This window comes from Lagopus muta, chromosome 8 (genome assembly GCF_023343835.1).
Source record: "Lagopus muta isolate bLagMut1 chromosome 8, bLagMut1 primary, whole genome shotgun sequence".
Classification (NCBI taxonomy): domain Eukaryota; kingdom Metazoa; phylum Chordata; class Aves; order Galliformes; family Phasianidae; genus Lagopus; species Lagopus muta.
Genome location: NC_064440.1, coordinates 25,486,083 through 25,512,888, shown reverse-complemented (window position 1 = coordinate 25,512,888; position 26,806 = coordinate 25,486,083). Strand labels below are relative to the sequence as shown.

The 26,806-nt window shown below is 36.9% G+C and overlaps 1 protein-coding gene across 1 annotated transcript; it reads right to left on the bottom strand.

Annotated features, from left to right (window-relative positions):
- Positions 1–33: 33 nt before the first annotated feature.
- Positions 34–26,778, bottom strand: MPP4 (MAGUK p55 scaffold protein 4). Its single transcript, XM_048953254.1, has 21 exons — positions 21,571–26,778; positions 20,323–20,444; positions 19,355–19,432; positions 18,603–18,683; positions 17,921–18,052; positions 17,207–17,288; positions 15,886–15,971; positions 14,839–14,910; positions 14,205–14,401; positions 13,072–13,136; positions 12,340–12,357; positions 11,325–11,363; positions 10,063–10,083; positions 9,083–9,097; positions 8,187–8,228; positions 7,213–7,383; positions 6,086–6,166; positions 5,054–5,147; positions 4,201–4,309; positions 2,976–3,110; positions 34–2,048 (listed from the first exon to the last, which is right to left on the bottom strand). Exons 1-21 carry the CDS (start codon positions 21,629–21,631, stop codon positions 1,857–1,859), a joined length of 1,893 nt encoding a protein of 630 aa, XP_048809211.1. The 5' UTR covers positions 21,632–26,778; the 3' UTR covers positions 34–1,856.
- Between the last annotated feature and the right edge of the window lie 28 nt (positions 26,779–26,806).

The window sequence follows — 26,806 nt, the reverse complement described above, 5'->3', positions numbered from 1 at the left end:
GTTTCTCACCAAGAACACCGGCTCTGACTTCACAAGAAGCTGGCGCAGCACTAGCTACAAGAGCAGCCTTAGTACAGGAATCACCTCTTGTAGGCAGCACAGCCTTCACCAGTTCATTATCTCCGGGGAAGCTGGGCTGACAGAATGAGCAGTTTCCTCAGCATCCAATGCACCTGTAATGCGAGATGAAGAGAGTGAGGAACTTGCCAACTGTAATCACTGTACTCTCTATGAAGAGAACATGCTGCCTTGCCTCAAACCAACAGGAAAAGGGGCTTTGGATTTGATTTTTCTCTTTAATAAATCTGCGTTTCGTCAGTTTTCATTCACTTGAGTTGATGGAAGACAAGCCAAGCCCTGCTAGATCATGGCAGCAGCTCTGCCCCACCGAGTGGCCTCAGGTGTACACTCATTGCTCATAACCACTGCATGTCAGTGTGTGATCAGCACTGTCTGGGCTGGTCTGGGACAGACAGAGGGTGCAGGGCAGTGGTAACTCAAGTTATGTCAAATAACTGTGTACATTTTGATACATTAGCTGTACACAGATTGATGAACAACAAAAAACCATGCAGCCATACTGTCCACTTTGATACAGGAATTTGAGAATAGATTTCAAGATTGCAAAAAAAAAATTTTTTTTTATATATTTACGACTGCAGTCGACATAAATGAATAACCTGTGAATTTTCAAAAGTTCAATCAGGCATTCACTTCAAAGTTTGGTCATATCTCTTTACCAGACTTTCATAAGCCCTCTCTTGCAAGAGAAAAAAATCTCTCATTTCACAATCACACCTTATTCACATCATCCCTTTTTGGCAGTACACACATTTGTGAACGGTTGTCAAGGATGAAGTACGAGCAAAACTTCACCTAAAACCAAAACAAACACTCTGAGACCTCCCTGAGAATTGTAACCACTGCCATCAAACCAGGCCAGCGTGTTAAGTTTCACAAAAACAAGGTCACATATCCCACTAGTTTGATGTTTTTGTTGCTCTTTACACAGTAGCTGTATTGCATATTTTATGAAGGCTGCTCTGAAAGTAACACCTTTTATTTTATTATGTTGGCCTGCAATGTCAGAAGCAAATGTTGGTGATACGGAGTGGAGTTGAACCTTCCCACTAATATTCCATTCCATTTTGTTGCCATGTGACAAATGGCAGCAGAGGGGCAGTCTGACAAATTGGCATCTGAGGCAAAATTCTGTCACTGAATTCCTCCATGCGGAAAAAACGCCACCATTCATTGACACTTTCTGGACATTAATGGAGACCAAACAGGATGCAAACACAGTGGGCCACCTTTGCTGGTGCAGGTTTTGATGAGCATGACATGTAGGCTCTTGTTCATCGCTGACAAAATGCATAGCTAACGGTGGTGATCACAGTGAAAGAGAGAGCAGATTCTCAGCTACAAAACACTATTAAATAATGTTGTGCTCTTTTTATCTGCTGTAGTTTCCGTGAAAGTAAAATAGGAGTAATTACTTTCAGAGCAGCCTCTGTATACGTGGCTGAAGACAATTCCTCTTCACTCAGTGTGGCCCAAGCAAGCCAAAAGGTTGGACACCCATGAATAAATTATACATGCAACAAAATAGATTTTTATTTATTCTTGTAGTGGATTGCTCACAGTGTTTCCTTTTTGTACAAAAAAAGGTGCAATTGTAGCATAAAAGCTGTACAGTTACACAGAACATAGTATGATAATATCTCCTATAGCGGCTTCTTTCCTAATCCTCTTCCAAATCCCTTGCACATGAAGACAAATTCTCACAATCCTGACATGAGGATTATTCTTGAAGTAAAACAATCTGTAATCTTCATGGAGCTGCCTGCCACTCTGAATTATGTCTCAGTATCTGAGCATATCCATATTGCAGGGACCCACTGGGGCTCGTCTTGTGCATGATGGACTGCAGATAACAGCTGAGCGGATGCTTCTTGTAAGTTGTCATTCACAATCACTTGATCAAAGAACTGACCAAACTGAGCTTCCATTTTCTTAGCAGAATCCTCCATTTCCTGTAGATCTTCTTCCTGTGAGACACAACAAATCTCTAAAGCTCTAGTACTCTAGAGAGAAACAGTCAGCATGGCACCTGCAGAACACCCTGCGCTACGAAAACAAGCGAGTAGCCAAGACAATGCCATTGTACACCATTTCAATTTACAGTTGCTATAACAACTGAAAAATGTTGGCTACAATCATTCTGAATTCTGAAACAGCTGATTGCCATATGCTTCTCACAAAAGTACCTTGAGTCTCAGTATGCTCCACTTGCTCTTTTGCACACATTCTTACTCTGCATTTTAATTTACCTTCTCCATTTTCATGTTTCTTTGTGTCATAGCAAATATGATTTATTTCCATGTATGGTTATGCACTGAGGTCTCTAAAACTTTAAGATGCTAAGCTTGATTATGATTTGCATGGAAACAGTGGTGATAAATACACTACACACGTTGCAAATGCAAGCTATGTGTTTCCCACAAGCAGGATTTGTGTTCTATCTATAAAAGTCACTATGGAACAGATATCAGTACTGCCAGTAATACATTATACAGCATTACACACTTAAAACTGCATGAAAAACATTTTGTTACATCACTGAATGAAGCACATTTGATCCATACATTTCAGTACAAACAGTAAATGTGTGTGTTGGCTCAAATCTTGTCACAAGGCAGTTAGTTAAAACTGAAGTATCTCAAATAGTCTCTTTGCATAAAGGCATTTGACCAAATGCTTCAATTCCTTATGCACAAATCACAACCCTCCTACTTCAACGCAAATTTAGAGGGGGAAAATATGAAAATAAAATGAAAAAAAAAAAAAGAATTTAGATCTGAACCTCAGGACATAAAGTTGTAAAGATGTAACCGAGCAGCACAGTAGAAGGCATTATGTTCTAAACACACAACCCCAGTGTAGCAAGTTGTGTCTTTTCCATTCCCACATCTCACCTTGAATTTCACGTTCACATAATAATCTGTAATGATTCTGGCATTTTTACGTGTTTGCCTCATGCAGCTTATGCTGGATGGCTTGATGAATATAATATAGGGCTTTAATTCATGAGTCCGGGCTATTTGGATGCCCTGCAAAGTAGGAGTAAAAACAGCTATTTCAGGTGTATTCATCCCAGTTGTATTTCAATAGAAAACCAATTGCTTACAACGTACTGTTACCTCCAGACCGAGCAGTAATCTTTTCCACAAACACCTACTTTAGAATGACCTCACTGATAATCCCTGGACCAGACATTATTAAAGCAAGCATAGCATACCAGTCACTTAATTCTGCTTGACAACCTTATTAGAAGATGCTTTCAATGTCAGTGAGTATCTGGACACGGCCTTTAACTAACTAACAACATTAAAGAGGTCTCTGATTTTAAATAAACAACCACCAAAAAACCTATTGAGCTACTTTTGGAGAAGTATTTTTGGAAAAGAAAAAAAAATAAAGATAAAAATTGCAGCATGTAAAGTTGGCCAAGCTACCTCATTTAAAATATAAGTATGCAAATACACAGCAATTCTCCTACCTCCTAGTGACCACTAAAGAATGGTTATGTACCATTACTTCATACCCTTACTAAAACCTGCCCACAAACTCGCATTCTAGAAACTCATGGTGGCATATAATGTAGAAGCAGCGAGATTAAATTTCTTCCCTCCTCCTCCCTCTTGTTCAGGAAAAGGGCAGCAGAATAAACCTATGGATGTTTTCAGACGCAGAACAAATACCAAAGTGTAGCCTTAACTGCTTCTACAGCAGCTTGGATTTTGAGTAGTGCTCCGCAGGTATGTAACTTTAAAAAAAAATAACAAACCACTGCAAAACTAAGGCTCAGTCTAGCTCACTGTAATCACAGCTTCCACATGAAAGAATAGTCCTTGCTGTATGCAAGTATGAAAACTCCCTTCTGCATCATTCCACCTGACAACGCAGCTGCTTACTTGGAAGCAAATGAACAAGAGAATAATACTGATCTGCGTGTACTTGTCACAGTAGTGCTTTTTCCCTTAAGACCCACGCAAAGACAAATCTACTATTACTAAACACTATAACAGGAAATACAAGACAAAGCATCTAACAGTGTTCCAGTAGTTCATGAATGCACACAGAATTACTTTTCTTTCCAGGAGATACCAGTTGTAGATTCCCTGCCCCTTTACAACTCACGTGTGGTTCCAAATCTATTACACAGATCTTCCCTTCATCAAGGACTGTTCTCACTGCATCAACACTGGTACCATACATGTACCCTTTGTATTCCCCGTATTCCAGCATTCTGCAACAATGGTGAGAAAGAAGGAAAACAAAAAAAGAGCTTCAGTCTCAAAAAGATTCCATCTAAGTGTGAAACTTTCCAAAGTAATCCAGTGATTAAGATTGAGAAATTGTAAAACATAATGAACACAACTCAAGGACTACTACAGCTATAATGAATGCATACTTATCTTTTACTTATTTTACTACTACAAATAATGTGTTGTCTAGCAACAAAAAGCTTGTCAGTTATATACTCAGTGCTAATAACTTCACAGATGAGATGATTTCAAAGCACTTTGGAGTATAGCTTACGGAGTATACACTTAAGGAGTATAGCTTCTGCTGCTAAGCTGGTCTATTTTAGCAGAGAGCCTATTGAGGCAGAGAAAGGAACAGTTCTTAAAGTTTGGGCCTTATACCTGAGGTGCTTACATGGAGATGTCATCACCACAGAGGTTCCACAACAGCGATACAGATTAGGGACAGGCCTGACCTGAAACCAGGTCAGTTCCTAAGAGGGCTTATATTCCTAATTTACCAATCACACCAGACAAGCTCAGGACTAGAGGCCACACTTTGAGAAGAATGCCAAGATTAATTGTAGAGGAGCTTATTTGCAATTGCACAAATGGTTTGTGAAACAATGGGCTCAAGTAATTTGACCCAAATACACACCCAACTCACATAGCAAGTGTAAGGAGAGGAACCCAGACTTAAATCCTAACTACAAAATCACTGGCTATCAGATAGTGTTACAGTTTACCTGTGGCTATACACCATGTTTTCAAAAGTTTCCTTTGATACATAGTGATATTCACGACCATTCATTTCATAACTCTTCTGAACTCGAGTGGTGTCTGAAAGTAGAGACAGTCGAAATCAGCTGCAAGTAAATTCTTGCAATGCTATAGATGAAAATAAGGGAGCTTTCATGAAGACATACAAATATTTTTGTAGGTACCAAAATCAGTTGTCTTCATTTTTTATTTATTTATTTATTTTTTTTAAGTCCAGAGCAAAAGCCTTGTCTACTCTACTGGCTGACCAACAGAAAATCCTTGAAAACTAAGCTACCTATATTTCCTGGAATGGAAGAAGTACAGTCAATCAGAAACTTCTTTGGAACTAGTTGCATAATTGCTTTTCCTCCTCCGAGGTGAAGCTGATTTATGTTCATTGTGAAACATTCTGCAAGTACTTTCACATCTGCACTCTCCTCATATTTGGGACCTTAAATATAATGGAATTCCTAAGTTTTCAACAAGTTTCAGATTGATACATTGATACATTGATACTCTTTAGTTATCCAAATCACAAGAACTCAATAAGGAAAGGTAGAGGAAATTTCTATGATTAAGTCAGAAATTAATCTGTATTAGTCTCATTCAAGACCAGAAGGCTAATAAGGAAAGCTACAAAGCCTATTAAGCACCATCTTCAGTTGCCTCCTCTCTCATACCTGATCACCTAAATGCTATGAAATTAAAACACACCTAAGAAATACTCTTACTTTATCTATGAAAAGGAAATGGCAAAGATTAGAGAGTCATACAGATTTATTGCTACATAAAGTTCTAAGCTTTCAAAAGGTGTAACTGAAAAGTGCCTTTGGCCGATTTGCCAATACAGAAAGGTACTATTTTAAACCAACTTTCCTAAACACAAATGACTACGGCTTGTAGTACAAAACGGTCACACAACAAAGAGCATGAGTACACAAAGGCAAGAGGTAGGTACTTCACATTTCCTTATCACCATTTTTGAAGGCGGTGGGGGAAAGAAGAATATTACATACGAGGCACAGCGCTTTGAAACTCTCGTGGGTTGCTTGCAATAAGCCTTCTCCTTAGCTCATTCACTCCCACTCCTGCAGGACCTGAATAGTTGAAAAAACGACTTGGAGGCACTTTTTGCACCCACCCCCCACATTTTCACAGAATCATTAAGGTTGGAAAAGACAACCATTTTCTAATATTTTGCACATACACAAATGAATTGTAAATAGGATAAACATATTTTTTAGGTAATAGGCAATGACCTATCATCAGAATAGAAACCCTATTGCTACTCGTGTTGAAGGATTATTTGGCAGCAAGTAATCACTCTGTAAGTTTGATTTTGCGAAGCTCCTGAAAAAATATACTAAATGTGACTGAGGTATCTTGATGGATGAGGGTACAAATAACTTCCTAGCAATATGGTCACTCCTAGGAAGTAACTCAGCAGAATCATTTTAAAACAAGACACTAAATAAACCTTCAAACTTGGAAAGGAAAATAACCTGCTTTTACTCAGTCTGCTTTTTCAGGAACATGGAACACTACAGAAAACCAGACTTCTTTCAGTCATAATGGGTGAAGAGAATTTGAGAAACAGCTGCTTGTTAAGACAATGTTTACTATAGTAACCACGATTAAAGATATCTTTTTAGTTTTCCCTTCCACCCAGGATAGAGATTTTCTAGTCCAAAGTTTTTTTTTCCTGCTGCCATACCTGTGCATTTTTTAATTTCAGTAGAAGAAATGCTTGCATGTATTTATGTTTTCCTAGTAAAATACAAATGTTTTTCATTGCTTTTATGCATCAGTCCTACCTGAACCATTTCCCTAATAAAATATATATTCAACCAGAATTCACAACCATATGGTTTCTTCTGAAGATTTTGTGTTTTTGATGTTTCTTTCTTTTTTAGAAAATTGTCTCATTTAAAGATGATACATACGTCAGAATTTAAAATCAACAATGGAGAAAAATTACAAGAAATCATTCCTGAATGTTGCTTTCAGAGCTACTTCTGCTGTCCTCAGCCACTGCTTGTCACAATTAGCAGCAGTAAATCTCCATCAATCGGACACAAACTGACCATTTCCTCCTCTCCATTACAGGCTGTGGATGTTTCATCAGAAAGTAATCACAGCTTACCCACTAGTACAATCAGTCTGTTCCGATCTCCTGGGTGCCGCTGGTACCGAACCACCTCCTCATATGGAGCTGCAAAAGTGCTACAGCAGCTGCCGGGGCACCGAGCATAACATGACTGCTGGTTGGCCCGGGACTTCCTCCGACACAGGCGCATACTTCTGCGGAAGCCAGCTGTAAGGGACAAAGGCATCGGCACTAGAAACCGCAACTAAAATGCAGGCAGGTAGTTCTGGAGCCCAGAGTGTCTCTTTTTAAGCTAAATATCTGCTGCATTTTTTAGCAAGGTAAGGGATAGTTAATTTCACTAGCATTCTTGGCAAATTAGCTTGGTAGGACCTCTGAGTGTTAGATGAATGAAGTCTCATTAAAAAGCTACCTGAAAATTAGCCCACAATTAAAGAGCACAACAACTTGCCCAAAACTAGCCCAAACATAAGTTTATAAAGTATCAATAGGAATATGCCAACAGACTTTATTTATTTTTAAGGTCTACTCTGCTGAAACAGATACTGAACTTTTGCTTCAGCCTACAAAACGAATACAAATACTTTATAGAGATTGTTATGGTTGAGTACCAAGGATACACTTATTGTTTCACTTTACTATCCAACTCTGAGAACTTCATTTTTACATTTGCTTCTCTAATTAAAACCCTCATAATTATTCTTGATGCATGACAGATAGCAGAACAGTGTTCTAATAAAGATAATCCTGAAGGGAAATATAACAAATCTAACAAAGTCAATTTAAAAGGTGGCCATGTCTCATTAGAAATCTATCAAGAACAGAGGTTTAAACGGAGAGAGCAAGTACTAATACGAAGAAAATGGCTTCCTGAAGTCTGGAAAACAAGTAAGCAAAATTCAGTTCAGTAACTCTTTAGGTGAAGATCAGAGCATTTGATTTAAACTCCACACAAACACTTAATCTAGATCAAGCCCTAAACATCTTACTTATCTTTAGTCACTGCGTACCAATGAAGACTCGTTGACCAAATTCACCGAATTCTTCCTCTTCTAGAATAAGAACAAATATTCATGAAAGGAAAAAAAAAAAAAAAAAGTGAAAGTTTCAAAGCTACACTGTTAGCAATTATTTCTGATCCTGTAAGAAAAGTGTTGCAGAAAACACAAGCTAGTATTACAACTAATCTAGTTTAAAAACTAGATTACGCTACACAGTAATATGAAATATTCGAACAAGACGACGTTTTCTGTAAGAGCCTGGAAATTAAGCTTAAACTAGTTGAATAAAGCTTGGAAAGTCATGGTTTTTTCTAAGTGAGATCAGAAACCTCAGTGTTTTATTTGTTCTGTTTCTATGATAACTACACACCAGACAATGTTTCGAAATACTTGAAGTGCAAAAAAAAAAAAAGTCCTCCTAATTTAAGCTTTGCAGGTGAAACCTAGCTTACAAGAATTCTTCAGTTACAACACTACAACGACCAACAACACAATAGCTCAAAGTCAAAAATAACCAATTTAGAGTAACCACGCAGGTCAATTTCTGCCCAACAGCATGCCTGGAATATGCAATGCACATCTAGTTAGACCACTCAGCACTTTTTTTTTTAAATCATCTTTGGATCAGATATATCTGTGCTCCAATATTCCAGAAAATATTCCACCTATGCTTACATCCTTTCTATCCTCATTAATTTTGAGATGTCATTCAAATCTTTGAGTTTACCTGCTTTATCTACCCTGTCCTTCCATGGTACAGAGTGCAGCATGGTAATTTACGGTGAGCAAACATAATAGCTATCAGATATTATAACAGGAGTATAATCTATCATCATACAATATATCCTGATAAATTCTAATAGACTGCTGCTTACAGAGTTTGAGAAAAAAAAAGTTAGTGTTACCTTCTTTAAGCTCCTCTGAGGGTTCAGACAAAGACAAACAGAGCAATTAGTACGGACTGTTTTCTCAAAACTAAAATGAAGAAAACCAACCAGCATGGCCAACTGAATTTAGGAAATGGGTATTGTAGGCTCTGACCCCAAAATACACCCTATGAAGCACAGAGCATGAATGTTCAGAAGGAGTCTCATCTACAGCATCTATTTCAGTATTGTACTTGCAAAATAAATCATAAAAACAGCCAGCTAATTGTTTAGTAAGACATAGGATAGGAAATATTTGCTTCAGCATTGCTCTAACTGCTTAGCTACAGCAGAGAGCAGACTCAGTGGTAAGGAGTAGGATTTGCAACAGTAAACCCCAAATGCAGTTACCAAGTGGCCTAGCCTGAAAACAAAAAACAGCTATGTAGACCCGTCTTAAGAGATTTGGGCTCCGATTGAGAGTGAAAGAAAACTGTGATAAAAGATGATCCTGCTGGCAAATGAAATGCGGAAGAGCTGCAGGAAAGGGAGCTGGAATGACTTTTTTCCCCTGCCAAACACCTCAAAGAAATTTAATAGTGGACAACTTCTGTTAGTGGAAAACATTTATTTCAGAAGACTTAACATTTTTGCAGAACTCTCAATATGCAATAGATAGGGAGCTGTTAGCTATAACGATTTGCTTGGTTTAAAAAACAAAACCAAAAACAAAGAAACACCCTCACTGATTGACTTACACATAACGCATTCATTTTTATAAAAACATTTTTCTTTCTATATATTCTTGACTATGCACACAACCAAGAATATAGAACATTTTCTCTCTTCATACATCAGCAGCTCCTACAGGCACCATAGACTTAGAATGGCTTTTAAAGCTAGAACAGTATTCCCATTTTTGTCAACTGCTTGTTTTTAAGCCACTTGCTTTTTTTGTGGACAGTCATCTCAAAGCAAAACAATATCAAGGAATTCAGAGTTAGGTCAGAAGAACTTACCAGACTCAAATGTTTCTTCATCTTTTTAATAATCCGGATAGCAAAGATATTAAAAGAAATACAAAATAAATTTTCCTCTTATAGAATTTTGGAATTATAACTGAATTTTCCAGCTCCCATCAGTCTGCTTCATACACATATTCTTCACTGCCTCCTAATTTGAGGCCATGCTTGAATTAACTGCCTAACCTCTCTCCACACAGTCATTCTTCTGGAAATCTGCTTAGAAAACGTTTCTTTCCCAATAGCAATACGTGCAGAAAGTGGATTGGCATAGGAATTGGAAGATTCTTTGTATACAGGCTGTTGTTTTCTTCGTTATGTTCCCTTCTGATGTGACAGCAAATCTACAATTCCTACTTGTGTTTGAGGCAAAGACATTTTCAAACCCTCCCATGATGCCAGAAGTAACCTAGGCAAGGACCTGGGTTTCCAACTAAGGATGCGACAGCATAGTATGTGAGATTAGGGGACTTTGGTCACCACATTCAAGGCATTCTGCATGCACGCACTAATCCTGTGATGCACCAGGCACCTAAAGGCAATACATCTACAAAAGCACTTAGGTGTCGCATTGCCTTTATAAACAATACTGCTTGGGGGCAGTGTCTCAGATTCTTAAACTTCCATTTAACAAATTTGACGTGATACAAGTAATGTGCTAGCAGTTTTTCATGCAGTCCAGATGTGAATGGTAACAACTGTTTCAGAAAACTGGAAAAAGTTCCGCAGCAGGTACTTACAGGATCACATCCCCTCTTGAGAACTTTCTTAAATACCTCAGTAGAAGGAGAATGAGCTGTGCCACTTCAAGAAACATGTCAAGTTCACACTCTTCATATATACTATTTACCTGTGAAACCCTATTGTTGCTCACTGCCTAGAAATATATTCACATCAGTTCAGTCTCTTGACAATGAATTGTGTGGGTTCTCAAAAATTCCAATCATCTCTGGCATTAAATATGCAAAACTGATGCTGTTACACAATTCAAAACTTGAATCAAAGATGTTGGTTCTCATTCAGATGTTTTTTGGGTGGTCCCTCATTTCAGCACATTTCACTGTAAGCAGTCACGCACTGTTCACTAGAACTGCAGACAGCTCATTTTCTTACAGTGACATATGTTAGCAGATTATGAAAACAAGAATTTTCTACAGTTCAGTTCACTTGGAGAATTATTATCTTTAAGTAGAAAATAAAATCTGCTTTGACTAGCTATTACCTTGAAGGAAACAGTAGTCTGAAGTCAATTCAGTTACCTGTTTCCACACACTTCTCATCAATTTGCATGTCGTCCTCTGCAGACAGATCAACACACACAAAAAAATTATCCAAATCAGGAAAAAAAAAAAACAGAGGAGGGAAAAAGCTTTACACATAACAAGACTGAACTCAGACAACTGAAAGAAGAGATCTGAAGCTTCAGACATTTATGGATTTCAAGCACTGCAACCACATCTTCCTGATGTTCTCCATCTTTAGTAAGAATATTGTTCTTTAGCTCCTGCTCTGAACACGTCCAACTTGAATTATCTTTTTGAAATAACAAAAGGTTTAACATGGTAATCGCTCTGCTTAGCTTGGGAAAACTTACTTATTAAATATTATAATTACAGAGTGCAATGTTCCACTCACTCTGTTTTCTCATCACATTTAGGTCCATCTTTCCATTATGTTTTGCTCACAGAAGTGGTTTTATTTGGTTGATATTAATTTCACAAAGAAAGAAAAATAAAAGATTGATTCAGCTTCCTCTTTATGCCCAGATCACATCAATTTATGTCCTTGAAATCCAATGTCACGGATTTGGGCAACCTCAGGTTTGTGTTCTGCTCTTCTGTGTTCTACAGATAGGCCCAGTAGGAACTACTTTCCAGCTGACCATGTTTCAATCCCAATAAACTCCTGCTTCCATCCTAAGTATTTGCCCAAAGATATCCTTTCAAGAGATACTCTCCCAGAGTTGCTCACATCATCTGCTGAAGACTGAAGAGAGGAAGCAAAAAGCTGTCTTCCCCTCTTCTAAGCACCCCATCCAAACTCTCAGTTCCCCACCAGATAGTGCATAGCTTAAACTTCCACTTTCGGATAATTAAGTTTCCATCACTTCAAGCAAACCAAAGACTTGCATGCAAAATGTAAGAACTTAGCAAATACATGGAAAATGAACTCAAACTACCTTATTTCTGGCAACGTTCACAAAGCCTAAAAAAACCAAGTACTATAGTGATTCTAAGTACAAAAATGCAATATAGCCCAGACACCATCTCCTACCTTCTTCCACAGCGCTTACTATCCACAGTATATCCATTGAAGCAGTTAAAACACAATAAAATTATGGTAAAAGAGAGCTCTAACAAACCATTTTGAGTCAGAAGAATCCTATGCAATGAAGCACTTAATCTAGAAGTTATCACAAAAGAAAAAGAGTATTATATAAGTAAAAAGAACCATAGAAAAAATGGAAAGAGAAAACAGGATGAACGTTCCTTGTGTCTAGGAATAACTACAAGTTTATGGAAAGTTAGGTTATGTAGCTGGAAGGTGATGTTTCTGGATCTCCCATGGGCAATGTAGTGTAACTGTACCTTGAGGAAAAAATACTCCATTCTATTCTAAAAGTATTGTATCACCTTCCAGTGCAGAACTGCTGTCTATGCCCCTGTAAAGTCATGGGGCTCGTACCACTGTCACTTCAGACCTGACCCTGTGGGCACAAAGTGCTCCTGACTCACTAAGATTATAGAAGGAACTGAATTCACAGATTCTCTCAGGTATCAAGTACACTAGAGATGACTGCAATCACCACCAATCCTCCAAACACAACTACCACTAAGTAATTATTTTCAAGAGAACACTTAAAACACTGCTGAAGTTACAACATGGCTCTAGAAATAATGTCTTTGACTTAAACTGAATTTGTATGAGCTTGTAATTTCGGTATTCCTGGAAGCAGCAACAAGACTTTTCCTTCCTGCTCTACCACTCAAATAACTTTTCACTCACACATTGATGACTTGAGACAGAGATGGGGCTGAAAGGGCTGAGACCACCAGAATTCTCGCTGCTTCCTGCATAGAAAGAAATATAGCACAGTTAAATTAAGAAAAAAAGAAACCAGTCCACAAGGGCATGATGCTTTAACCATATTCACAGAATGTTTAATATTAATCACTACTGAGCCAATGCAAAACATCAAAAAATGGAAATACTAGCAGTTTCAGCCCAATGCAGAATACTGAAGGAAAACTACATGCTATCAGAACTGTTCAAATGTAATTTGCAAATCAGCAGCATAAAAATATTTTGCGTTAATGTATAAGGACAAGCATTAGCCATTCTAGTCTACAGACCTGTAGAATTAGAAGAAAGCCTTTTGCTTCCAGCCTCAGTCACAACCTAGTATGATTTCAACTTCTATTATAAAAACACAGGTAGGTTTATACAGAGCATAAATCAAAGTTCATCTATGATTGCTTGGCCTTATATTTTCCTGAGGCAACACAGATAGGACACGTGGTTAGAGGATCAAACTGAATAAGTGTGCTATAGTAGCTTAAATTATCTTTACAGTTTATGCTTTCAGAAACAAACAGTGGGTTATATATGTAGAGAACAGGCAAAAGATCCTTGTCCTCTTATGAAGCAGTTCCATTTATTTGATGAAATAAGTTTTCACCAAAACTGAAAAGTCAGTAATGGCTCATAAGAGACCTTACAAAAAAGAAACAAAAAACACACGCATCTGTGTTAGATACAGCCTACCCTCACATATTACATTTTAATATCCCTCATCCAATACATATATTTAAACAAAATTGAATATTTAAAAAAAATGAATTATGATTCCAAACAGAGCTCTTCACTTTCACTAAAACTGTAGCTTCTATACTCTAACTACTAGAGGGCTTTTACTACAGAGATTAGATAACTGCTATGAACATAAGATTTAATTTCAGATTACATAGGTGTTCTGAAAAGCATTTTCTCACACACACTGGGAAAGAAGGAGAGAAATAAGCCTGAGAACAGTAAAAGGAGAGACACTTGTCAGATGTAACTGAGTATCACTGCTATGAATGACAAAAGTTTATGTAGCAAGACTTGACTAGAAATTGTAAAAATTAAGATTACTTTACCTTTTCAGAAGATGGTTTGAGGGTATCAGTCCAGCACAGGCACTAAGATCTGATAATTTCCTAGCCTGCCACCACATAGCATCGTTCTGGTCCACAATCTGGAGTATTTCACCTTTCTTAAAAGGCAAACCTGCATCAGCACATGGTATGGCAGGATCTTGTAATGGCCAGTAATCTGCCATTGCTCGCACATACAGCTGGTAAAAAACAAGCAAATGAAAAAAAAAAACCAACAAGATACTACATAACCTTTATAATCACAAAGCCAAGTATATCTGCTATGATTAAGTTGAGCTTTAAAAACGAGATCAAACTCTGAATCCTATCAATTCTTTAAGAAGGAGAAAAAGTAGAGTAGCAAAGAGAGAAGACTTGTAAATTACGATAAAAATAGAGCTTTAACCTCTACATAGCTCTAAAAATGTCTTCATTATCTGAGACACAACTATATTTCAGCTTAGTCTATTTATTGCTTCAGCAACAGCATATTAGCTGAGAGGTAGCCAATATGGCAAGTAACATTTTAGGGACTGCAGTAAAATTCGAAGCAACGCCACATTTTGCATCACGCTACTAGACAGGCAATTGTAGCAATTCTTTGCAGTAGCAACATAGAAAAAAGACCAACTCTTACCGTTGTTTGGTTGCTAACAGGACGATCAGAAACTGGAATCAACTTGAACATAATTGTTCCTTGAGAAAGAGCCTAAATGATTAAAGAGGAATAAAACATGACTGGCATTCAACACAAACGACCAGACTTTGTCACACAGACTTACCATAACATGGCTTTTATGTTATTACAAATGGAACTAGGTAGACTGAGTTAATACGACTATTATATTTTTTCCAAAAGTAAAATCAAGAAGGAAACTTCCAAATGTCACTGAATAGTTTGAATTCAATGAAAAACCATGTTCTGTTATAAATATATGCAAGTTCAACATGAATCCAAACCTAACTTTTCTACTGAAATCTTATTTAAATTAGTGGCAAGTTCGGTTAGACAAGTGATGTAAAAGAGGAAGGAAAAATATTTAATATTTGAAAATTAAGTATTTCAATTAAGCTAAAAATTATCTAGAAGTAGTATGCCGAGGGAAATAACGCATCAGAAGACTTGACATTAGCATAGCATGACCATATGGCATTCCTAACTGGCACTAATACTCTGCAGTGAAAAAACCTGAAAGACTGTGTGCGAGGTTCGTATATAAAAGAGACAGATCTTTCTTCAAAAGATTTTGACAAGAGATTACTACTGTGCTTTCATGCAAGTGAAGGGATGTAACTCAAGTTTATTCACTTCACTCTGCTTTAGTTCATTTCATAAGATGGAATTTTATTAGAATACCACCTTGCCACTTCATTCATGTGGAAGATTTTCCAAGGAAATTATGCATCAGTGAAGTCTGAATAAATTAATAATTTACCTTTTTTTTTTCCCCGCACAGAATTTGGGGGTGGAAAGGCCACAATTAAGTTAGATTTGATTCTGTTATATCCATGTTGGACTTTCAGGCTTGAATTTGCACAAGACTTCGATTTTATAAGCAGCTGTGAATTTCATCCACAGCAAAGAAACAATCTTTCTAGGGAGTGGAAGGCAGCACAGGTAGGGAAATGGAGCAGTATACTGTTACCCTCAAAGTCCAAATAAAATTTAAAAGAGATTCAGTACCAGAATATTAATAACTTGCTCAGGCTCGAGTCCATCAACGGAAACTCCATTTACTTCCACTAATTTGTCTCCAGCATACAGCAACCCTATAGTAAAAACAAGTATGAAAGCAGCAGCAGAAGCTTTATCACAGCATGGATGATCTTGGCAGGGGGCGGGGAGGGGGGTAAACAAAGATATATCACAGGTTTAGATGTCAGCTGTAGAAGTTCCCATACACTAGGTACACAAGAATACGCTACATTGTCCCCGGATAAGACCCAGATTCTGTGAGACATGAGAACTTTGAACACTTCAGTTTCCTTATTTAGAATCTTAGAAACGACCTCTAAGATCATCCAAGTCCAAACACCAACCTAACACCACCATGCCTGCTAAATCATGTCCCTCAGTGCCACGTGAATCTCTCCTTGAAAACCTCCATGGACAGTGACTCCAGCACTCTTCCGGGCAGCCTGTTTCACCTCCCCTACACAACATGCAATCTACTGATAATTAGCCTTAAAAGTTTACATAAACATTTTAATATAGCTTCCTTTCCTAAAATCATTTCTGAGCATCTTAATAAACCATGAAACTTGGAACCAAACCTTCAGAAATTCCTAATTGCTTGGGTGCTGAAAAATTAAGAATATCACATTTTCCTTCAACTTAAAATATTAATCAAACTAGGAATATATTCAGCTACTACCTACAGTATGGGTTTTCTTCTCTACACAGAATCCAGAACTAATAGAAACTTTACAATGATTACAGATAAATGTCATTTCTTATGTTCTACATTTCAGTTACATTTCCCAAAAAACACAAATGGCATATAATTCTAGGATGACAAAGCAGTAATGTTTCCAAGGAAAGTCTTTTAATTTTGCTTAGCAACTAATAATACCAAAGTGTTTGACAGACTACTGCTGAAAAGTATTACTACACATTCCTTAGTGCCCTTTATCTTACACAAAGTTATCTATAATTCTATTTCTCCATCAGAGAATAAGCTGCTAGCTTTATAATACATCAGTTTTGATTGTTAATGACCAATCTCATAGTAGATTTGTGTGACTTTTAACATCTGAATAATGAAAAACTCGATTTGTACCTCAACTCTCTCAAACATATCATGTTCATACAAAAATTAAAGCAGAATCAAACTCACTCCAATGCATCACAGCATACAGTGCTGTATGGTGTATACACTTGCTTATTCACAAGGGAAGGCTAATTGTAGAAGTAAAGCCATTATCTTGAAAAAATAAAATATACTTGAAAAATACCTTATTTTACCTTGAATTTTTGTTAGTACCTTATTTCAAGTTATACCTACCACTTCTGTCTGCTAGACCACCATGGATCACACGGGCAACTGTTATGTCACCTGTTATCTCGTCCCGTTTAATAGTGGCACCCTGGCAAACAGAAAAAAACACTTTCATCACTTAAGATCTTAAAAGTTTTCTTTCAAATTACAGGTCTGATCTCTTTTGCAATGACAAAAAGGCATTAAAGGATAAATATATTTTTTAAACACCACATGGATCCAGGAAGAATGTATCACTAGCAGCACTATTCCATAATACTAAATCATCCAATATCACACTAAATTAACCTCAGCATCTGACTCCTAGAAATCTTCTCCCAAGATGATTAGTCAGATTACAATGTTTTCAGCATATAAGCACAAATGAACATTTCATTCTATCCTCCTTTCTATCTTCACTGTTTTGACTAAGGGAACAGCTCTCAGTCCTATTTACGTTTTAAATTTAATGGGATAAAAGCATCTGCCAGATGTTCACAACCTGACTGGACATGGCCATGAACAACCTTCTCTAGCTGCCCCTGCACGGAGCAGGACCAGATGATCCCTTAGGGCCCTTTCCAATCTTAATAATTCTTGCAAATCTCCAATTCTGTGAAAGCCTCCAGAACACACACACTCTGTGCGATATTCCTGGAAATAAACCAAAATGCATACGATGCATTATCCAACACTCGTGTAAGCTGAAGTGATTTGACAGATATCAGTAAACTCCCCAACCAGAGGCTGGTTGTTTTTCACTAAGCAGACAATCCTCATGGCTTCCTCATTCTCAGGTATGTTGTCTGGCAGTGGTGGAAGCGTAGGTTCAAAATCTTTCTGGGCCACAGTATCATGAGCAGATAGCAAGGCCTGTTACAAGCGAAAACAAAGAAATCAACCCATCAGCAAAGAACATACATCAGAACAGATTTTACTTTTAACAGTGATTGGTCAGGAAACAGAAATCAGAGGGTAAGTCCTTAAGTGGACATAGGTTTCCTTCACATAGACTTTATCTTCTTCCCATTTGGCAATTCCAACTGTAAAAAATTAAGAACAGTTTCTCTCTGTGTTTCCTTAGGAAGTCTTACAGAAGTTGAAATATTTCTATTTGGAAGATAAGAATGCAGGCTTTACACACAATATCAAATAAACTCTGATTTCACATGTCTGCAGCAACTGCTCAGAATTTATCTTTTAAAGAAATCTCTAAAAAGTAGCTGTTAATAAAACACAGCCCAGTGCAGGTACTGCAGACACACAGTACCGAAATGAATTCTCAACTAGGTTAGCCCATGACTAGGAAACTAAGCCTCTTCCTATTTCTTTCCTGATTCCTGTGAGCAGCTGGTCATCTATTTCCATCCCCATTGCACACACTGCTATGAGCAAATTTTCTATTTTCTTAAGCATTACTTACCCTTAAGTGAGGAGCCCTCAGCAATCGTCTTAGCTCTTTGATCTCTCCAGACGGAGGAGCTTCATGCAGCAACTCTATCACCTGATAAAAGTAAGCACAGAGACTGATTCTGAAGGCCAATTAATTAAAAGGAAGTTCTAAAATAAGTTGAGGAATACAACATTATAAAACTTTTAAGTCCTGCATGTTATATGACTAAAAGCATATCTACACTGTTTGCTCTAAAACTGGACCAAAATAAGTCTGGTTGCATGTTATGCAACTGTGTAACACTTAGTTTGGTTCAGGCCATGTGCTCTAAATTACTTTTTTCTATGCCTCAACCAATATCATCACTACTGTCAGTTTCTCCACTTAAATGTTAATTATTACTATTTAATAATCAGCTAATAGAAAAAAACATCTAAAAAGCTTTTCAAAAACCCCATGTCAAAGTGCTTTATAATATCCGTAACACTGAACTACAGTGAGATAAGAAATTATGTATATATACACACACACACAGTCAATGGTTAAAGCAAACAATCAATGATCTCATATGGCCAGAGCTTGTGCAGTCTAATGATTACAGCTGTATACATTTTCTTTCCCTCTCTTAACACAGTAAGTAATCAGCTATTGAATAGATAAAGAATCCTTCCAGTTTATATAGTATATTCAGACCTGAGACACAAAACAAATACTAGAACATTATTTTCTGCAGTTAAGTTGACTGATTTGGTATTAGTAAGTAAAGAAATACATGGTCTTACCTCACAGCTCAACGCATGTGCCTGCAGCATGACAGGAACTGGTCTTTTTCTGAGGTAGTTTTGGAGGCATTCATAAATCTATTGCATGCCACAATAGACAAGACAATGCAATGAGAGCATCGTCTGTTTTCTTGACTATATAGATACATACACAATATACCAAAGACAATACTGCATTTCTAGGAATTTGTCATTTCAACTAGAGCCAGAGAGCTTGTAATCTCAATCTTTAATGCCTATTGCATCTAGAATTCAGTCTGTAACTAAGTGTTTTTCCATATGGTCATTCAGCTAGCCAGTTATGCTTTGGTGTTTAGTTTTCTAGCAAGGAAAGCTGATTACACAGGACAGTAGCAAGGCAGTGTCAATTTTGACTTGTGGCTTGCTTCCTTGCCCTTAGTTGAAGGCCAGATTAACAAAACAAATTTAATACCAAGTAGCCATATTTAAAACAGCCTTAAGGGCATTTTTTATTTAAATTTTAAATATTTTTAGAATCCTCACAAAAGAAAAACAAAATTTGTACAAACATTGTTTTATAAACAGATATAGTTGATTCAGACAGAAGTACCAGCCAAAACTCTGTTCTATAACAACACACAGCATCCAGCTGCACATCAGATCATAAAAACCAAAAAGTATTATTTAATCAGTATCTATGCCAAGCAAGATACACAGCCAAACTGACACTGAAGAGTGGAAAAAGACAGCTGAGCAATGCCATATTCAACTCGTGCCTCTACAGCCCTAACCTTATTATGGATGCATCAAGTAAAAGAGCTTGTCTCATAAAAATATTTTTTTTTCCATAAAGCTAAAGTAGTTTTGTTCACCTGGACTGCTGATGTTAGTTCTAATATAAGGACTAGGAGCACTTAGCGTGAATTATTCTTTACATGTCTTTACATGGCAAAATAAAGTAGCTATCACCTGGAAACAGCCGTCTTCACAGCTGAATATTATTTTACCTTTAAAAGTGCTTGCAGCCAGCGAGATCTGAGCAGGTCATACAACACGCCAACGCCATTGACATCCCTTTTACAGAGCAAACTCAGTTCTTGTAGCACTAGAGTCAGAACATGAGATAAACCTGAGCCCAAGAAACAGAAAAGTGCAACACAATTTCAGCACAAATAGAAGATCAACCAAAGCTAATCAGTGACCCATTCCTTGAAAAGCAACATCTTTATGCTTGCAAGAAATACGCACTGATTTCCTCTGTCTGCTTTACTTGTTTTCTGCAATGGACTGTATAACCAGCTGCCATTATCCAGTTACCACAGCTAATTGAACACAGAAACCAGCTCTTACTTCTCTCCTGAACAAGATTTTTTAGTCACTGACAGTTAACTGTTCCCTATTTCCTATACCAACTCTACACTGTAACGATGACAACACTTATATTCGATCAACTTTAGTTTCAATCAGCTATTTTCTTTATACAATCTTTTATACAGGTACTTCCTCACTAAGCTTCTCCAGATGGGACTCTTACCTCAACCATCAGGCAGAATTATCGAATATCCCAATTGGGAAGCCTGGAAATGTACCTCATTACCAAAGAAATAATCTGTTCCAGGATAGCAGACGTCTAAACACTTGTAAGAATAACGATCTATGAATTCTGTGAACCATGACTGTAAAAGCCCCACAGGGAAATCTGTCTTTCAAAGCACAGCTAACTTTAAAGGATTATCTGCTGCAAGAACTTCCTATCACCCAAGAGAACGTGCCTTTTTGAGGTCTCTTCCTCATTATTCACTGCCTTCCTCTGAAAGAACTTGCACTAAGTACCTCTAAGAATGCAATACCTACACAAAGCAAACTCAAATAATACAATATTTATAATATTGTAATTTATTACTTATAATTTATATTTTATAATTTATTATTTATAATATTTATAAATACTCTGCATAGAAGCATAAGTTTTTTAAATAAAAAGAATCATTTACTTCAGAAGAAAAAAGCCCTATTACAAATTAGAATGTTTTCATACAGTTAAAGAAACTTGACTTTAAGCCAGAAACAAATGGCAGTAATTCTCTTCTGAAACCCTATAAACTACCTAACAACATTAGAGACCAAAAGTCTTTCCCATTATTAAGTAGTAAAACTAGATGTAATTAGTCTTTCCACAAGTCAGAGTCATACATGCATGGAACAAAACTTTTTGCCAGTTTTCTTGGCAAGAGAAATGCAAGAGTTACAAGTACCATTATCTTGACCGCAGACTGCTGGCACCTCCATTTTTGCTTTCATTCCAGGAGATTCCATCTATGTTTTTGACTACAGCATTCACACCAAGTAGGTTTTCACAGACAGACGTTGAGCTAGGGAAAAAGTGTATGTTGACACTGAAAAATCAAGTATATTAAATTGATACAAAATTAGAACAACAAAAAAAAGCAATGACAATCATTTTTATACATGCAACAACGGTTGCAAGCATAAATTGAAGACACGTGAGCCACAAATGTAAAGTCAGTTACCCACCACCACCCAAAACGCAGAGATAAACCTAAGCTGCAAAATATCATTTTATTTCTTCACAGAATTGTCAGTAGCTTGCTTTATTAAGTTGTCTAAAATAACAATCTACTTATATAACGTGTTCCCCACCTCTAAGTGTGCTACCACAGAAAGTTATTTTCCCCAAGATTTTAAAAGCTTGTTTTACATAAAACAAATAAGTTTTACATAGCTGAAAAATAATCATATTCGGAAAACAAATTATACTTATTCTTGTTGTTATTGATATTATTAAAATTGAAACAATTGAAGGCATAATTTTGCAAAGAAAGGATCTCTGTTTAAAATAAATGCAACATCTTTGAAAGGATTTCATAATTTCCTATGAATTAATGAATATGAATGAATTAAACAAACAAAAAAAATCCCACACCTTACCTCATCTGACTCAGGCGTTTACAGCTGATTGCACTAAGTGATACGTTAGACTAGAAGTGGAGGAAGATCTCCATCTATTTCTAGCAAGAAACAATGTAGTAGGGGATTGCCTTAGAGAATGCTCACAATTCTTCACTTAAAAGTTCCAACAAGCATGGGAATTCCTCAGGTAACACACTGTTTTCTCTCATTTACACGGTCCTGAGCTTACTTGTGCTATTTCCCTAGACTTGTGAAATAACTTGGTGTACTTCTACACCAAAGTATCAAAAACCCATGTATGAGAGATGTAACAAAGATGCTGAATTACTACACATCTCAGTTAAGCCAACTTCAAATCACATTTGATACAAATAAGATATTGCCAAGACTGCCGTTATTGTAAGATTACTCTTGAAGAACTACGTATTTGAACAGGTCAACGGCTTAAAAAGTTAACAAGTTAAAAAGTCTGCAACACCAAATATCTGAGCACATCAGCCAGCAGTGAACACCACTATGACACTGTATGCACAGAGAATGCCTCATCAAATTCTGTTAAATATACGGTAGCGCATCTCCTAGATTAGTAAAGCAAAAATGCAGCCATTTTCCTCTAAATTGTTCTATGGACAGAACATATCAAAGGCAAATGCAGGAAATGTATTACCTTGATCTGCTTATAAAAGCAGAAGGCATTACTGCCACTTTTACTGCACATCTTAATACTTATTTTTAGACCATTTTTCCTCTCTCCTGTTAAATCACAGAACTGTTTTCAGAAGGCAGTGGAAATGAAAGGAGGAAAAAATGAACAGAAGTTAGGAAATTCTGATTCAAACATTTTATTGCTGAGTAATGCTAATTCATTACAAGCTACCTCCACAGGATGCTCAGTTCTATGTCTTGCAGAAATTCTAACCCAAAGACCACTTTTACAACTCTGATTTCTCCTTTCAGACACCAGCAAATACATAGTTTGATCTCCCTCCCCCACCCAACACAACATTTCCATTGAATTGCTGCATTATACTGCATAACCGTTCTTCCACTGAGGAAAAACTGTTTCTCCATATTTTATCTATGTAATAGTTTATGTAACACTGAATCCTCCTACCACATGCTCACTGGCAACTGGGTTGAGCCACAATTAGTATTTTTTATCCCTCAATATTCTTGAGTTCTGTTCCTTTAAGGGTTTTCCTTCTCCTTTGTTAAGCTTCCTTAAATCCATCATTAGGCAGATCAAGTAAGCAGGCCATATAAATCTAGCCATGAATACCTGTTTCTTAATTACTGAAGACATTAGGAGTAGGCCAGAAATCTTTACTGTGGGATGGTTTAGACAAGCAAATACATTGCAAACTACATTCAGGACATCGTACCCTACTTTTCACTGAGTATTAATTTAGAAACACAAATAGCTTCATTGCTCTGACTACCTTTTTGGCATCAAAGAGAAGACTGCAAGCTTATCAGTTACCAAATTGCTTACTTAAGGGGAAAGCTAATTAAAAACACTGCACCTTCCTTCCCTGAGACATATACACACACTATAAGGGTCATACTTAGGGTTTCCTTTGCATGGTTACTGAGCATTTTTAAAAAGGAAAACCACTCAATTTAAATTTGTCAGAATTGTTTGGATTACTGAAGATAGTAAACTAGTTTGAGGGCAGAGAATATCCTTGAGCTTTTGTCCTAAGTAAGCCACCAAATGCCAGTAAATTACAAAGGCAAATAAAGAAGAATAAGCTTCTTCTAATGATATGCCCATGCAGACCTTTTTTTTGTCCCACACTAAAAACTTAATTAGTCCTCCCATTGACATAGGTCACTCTCAAGTGAGTGTAAAAAAAAAACTTCAAAGCAAGAAGTGCTTGAATTTAAATTGCCATCTGAAACATAAGCAGAACATACATTTTAAGCAACAGCTGAGACTTTGTTTAAAACCATATATACAAGGATAACTACTGCAAGTCTGAGGTGGCACAGGTGTTGGGTTTTTTTGTTTGTTTTTTTAAAAGAACATTCATTCAGTAAGCCATTCTACAGTATTTAGATAATCACACTTGCATATGTAAAGTTGCTGATTAAAAGTATGTTATAACTGTAACTAGATATATCTGATGATTTGATTCATCCTCCTTTCTTCTAAAAGAAAAGCATATTGCTACACTGATGGTGCTATTATCTTGTTCATATGGTGGTAACACCTCTGAAGCATCACCTCCTAGAAGAGCAGCACATTCAAAGAATACTTGAGCACAGCAAACCATAGTCTTGGGAAGCAGGCAGCTTTACTTCCAGCTGTTTATTGCCAACCACCTGGACTGAAGACAAAACTGACAAGATGAGCACACTGATCACTAAATCAACTTAAACACTACAAGGTTAGGGAGTTCAAAGGTAAAATTTTCCATTCACATCCATCTTCTACAGTATCTCTCACTATACACGAGGTAGTTTCCTAGACTGTTATTACAACAGGGATGGTTGTGAAGTCAATTTACTTTCAGCAAAAAGGGTCAACATAGCACCTGACATTCAAGTCAGACTATTCTGTGAAGATTGGGAATGAGGAAAAATTATCTTTTTAGTTCCTACTCCCCATTCATACACATCTCTAGTATTTGGCTGGTGGGAACTGAACACCTAACACAAGTTTAATTAGCTTTGCCGTAACTATCAAAAGACATTAATTTCACAACTGCACGGGGGAAATGCATCTGTGTAGCATAATGGTTTCAGTACAGTACATAATTTCTTACCTGCAAATAGTGCAGAATACACCATGTTCAGCTCTCGTAGAATTTCTGGAGAGAAAGAATATTTGTTGGACGTTAACAGAGCAAGTATCCTCACTGCCCTAGCTAATCTATGGACACCCCCTCCTTTCTAATCCGCAGAAACCTAACCTTAGAACTACTCATTACCATGAAGAACAAATCCCCTTAACCCTTTTCTTGCATAAAAAGCATACTTTGTCTCTCACTTAAGTAGTTTCTCATTCTCAGCAACTTTCCCCACTTAGTAGGATACGCAGCTTTTCAGGTCTGTCTTCAACTACCATGCCTACAAATTACAGTGTGTTATACTTTAGCCTCCATCTTCCATTGTTCCTTACAGGATTTCCACTGCAACACAAGAAACAACCAGCTTTCAACTTCAGAAAAATGAAAAGATGAAGAAAATAAATGAATTACCATGATGCAATAGAGACGGAAGTCCTGCAGGTTAATTCGTTCCTTGGGTAGCTACAGAAATATGAAAATCAAAGCTGCTGTGCATTACTTGCCCAATGCATCAAGCCCACGTAGGCTGTAAACTGGAATCTGTGTCAGAAACGCATTTAATCCGAGGATTCACTTCAGCCAATAACTAAGCTATCAGTTAGCTTTGCCAGAAAGGCAAAAAAGAAAATCCAGCCCAGGTCTCTAATAATCAGCAAACTAAATTCACAAGTGATCTCATTACTATTTTTACAGTATTTTGTATATAGGTAGAAAAGGCAGATTTTTTTAATACTCAAGTTTGTTTCATTCACAGTTAATGAAGTTAAACATTTGAAGCTGTTACATATTTGTAGCTACACCATCTTTTTTCAATGGTAGGAAGAGAATGGAAAAACATTTCCATCTGCAGGTGCATTCTCAGCTTAAGGCAGAGAAGCAATATGGAATTAAAGTCATACAGAAAAGGGTTCTTCATGTGTCAAAGCTTATGATTGAAATTGTTTATTCTTCTGAAATACCTAAAAAGGAGGATCACTGATGCTGAACAGTTACAAGGAAAAAGAATGCTTTTAATCATTTGCACTCCTACAAAAAGCTAAATAAATAACAAGTTAATCTGTGCAGATGAAAATTAGTTTACCTGGCTGTTCACTGTAACTCCTATTCAAGAAGAAATCCTACTCCTGCAGTTTTCATTTAAACGTTTTTGTACATCGAGTTCTAAAAGATGACTGCATGGAAAGATACTCAGCACAAAAGATAAAGCGTTAGAGCTGGTGTGTTATACTTCAATACACTCTCCACCCTTAGTCACTTTTTTTTTTTCCCCAAAAAAACCCAAATATTTGATAGCTTACCTTCTAAACATATTTTCGTTCGTCTATCATATTGTTCAGTATAATTTAAATGTAGGATTGAAATAAAAAGAATTTGTTCATGAACATGAAGAAGTCTATCTCTATTCTTGGTTGCAAGGAGAACAAGTATAACAATACTTTTAAGCACTGCCCTGCCAGAATGACTCTCCCCCTTTTGCTGATAATGCTAAAAATTATTTCAGAAAGACCAATCTTTTTTCACTTTATTATGAAAATTGCTACATTATAGTCACTGTTCAAAACAGTATTTTGACATTGGGTTTCTTTCCATTTAAGTGCCAATACACAAGCCATGATTACTATTTCAAAAATATTATTAGCATTATCTATGGTAGTTTGACATATCTCAAACCATTATAACATTCTATTACCAGTTCCCCCCTCCTCATTTTTTGTGCCAGCCACGGTGAAGAACAGCTTCTACAATACCCAAATTATCCATTAGTGTT

What these genes read in the sequence shown, in the direction of transcription:
- MPP4 (XM_048953254.1), bottom strand. Translation starts at nt 21,631, where the DNA reads ATGGAATCTCCTGGAATGAAAGCAAAAATGGAGGTGCCAGCAGTCTGC. An exon ending in CACATGCGTTGAGCTGTGAG is followed by an intron (nt 18,684 to 19,354) that starts GTAAGACCATGT and finishes TACTTTTATCAG; the next exon opens with GTGATAGAGTTGCTGCATGA. An exon ending in TGGTCTAGCAGACAGAAGTG is followed by an intron (nt 15,972 to 17,206) that starts GTAGGTATAACT and finishes TTTTTACTATAG; the next exon opens with GGTTGCTGTATGCTGGAGAC.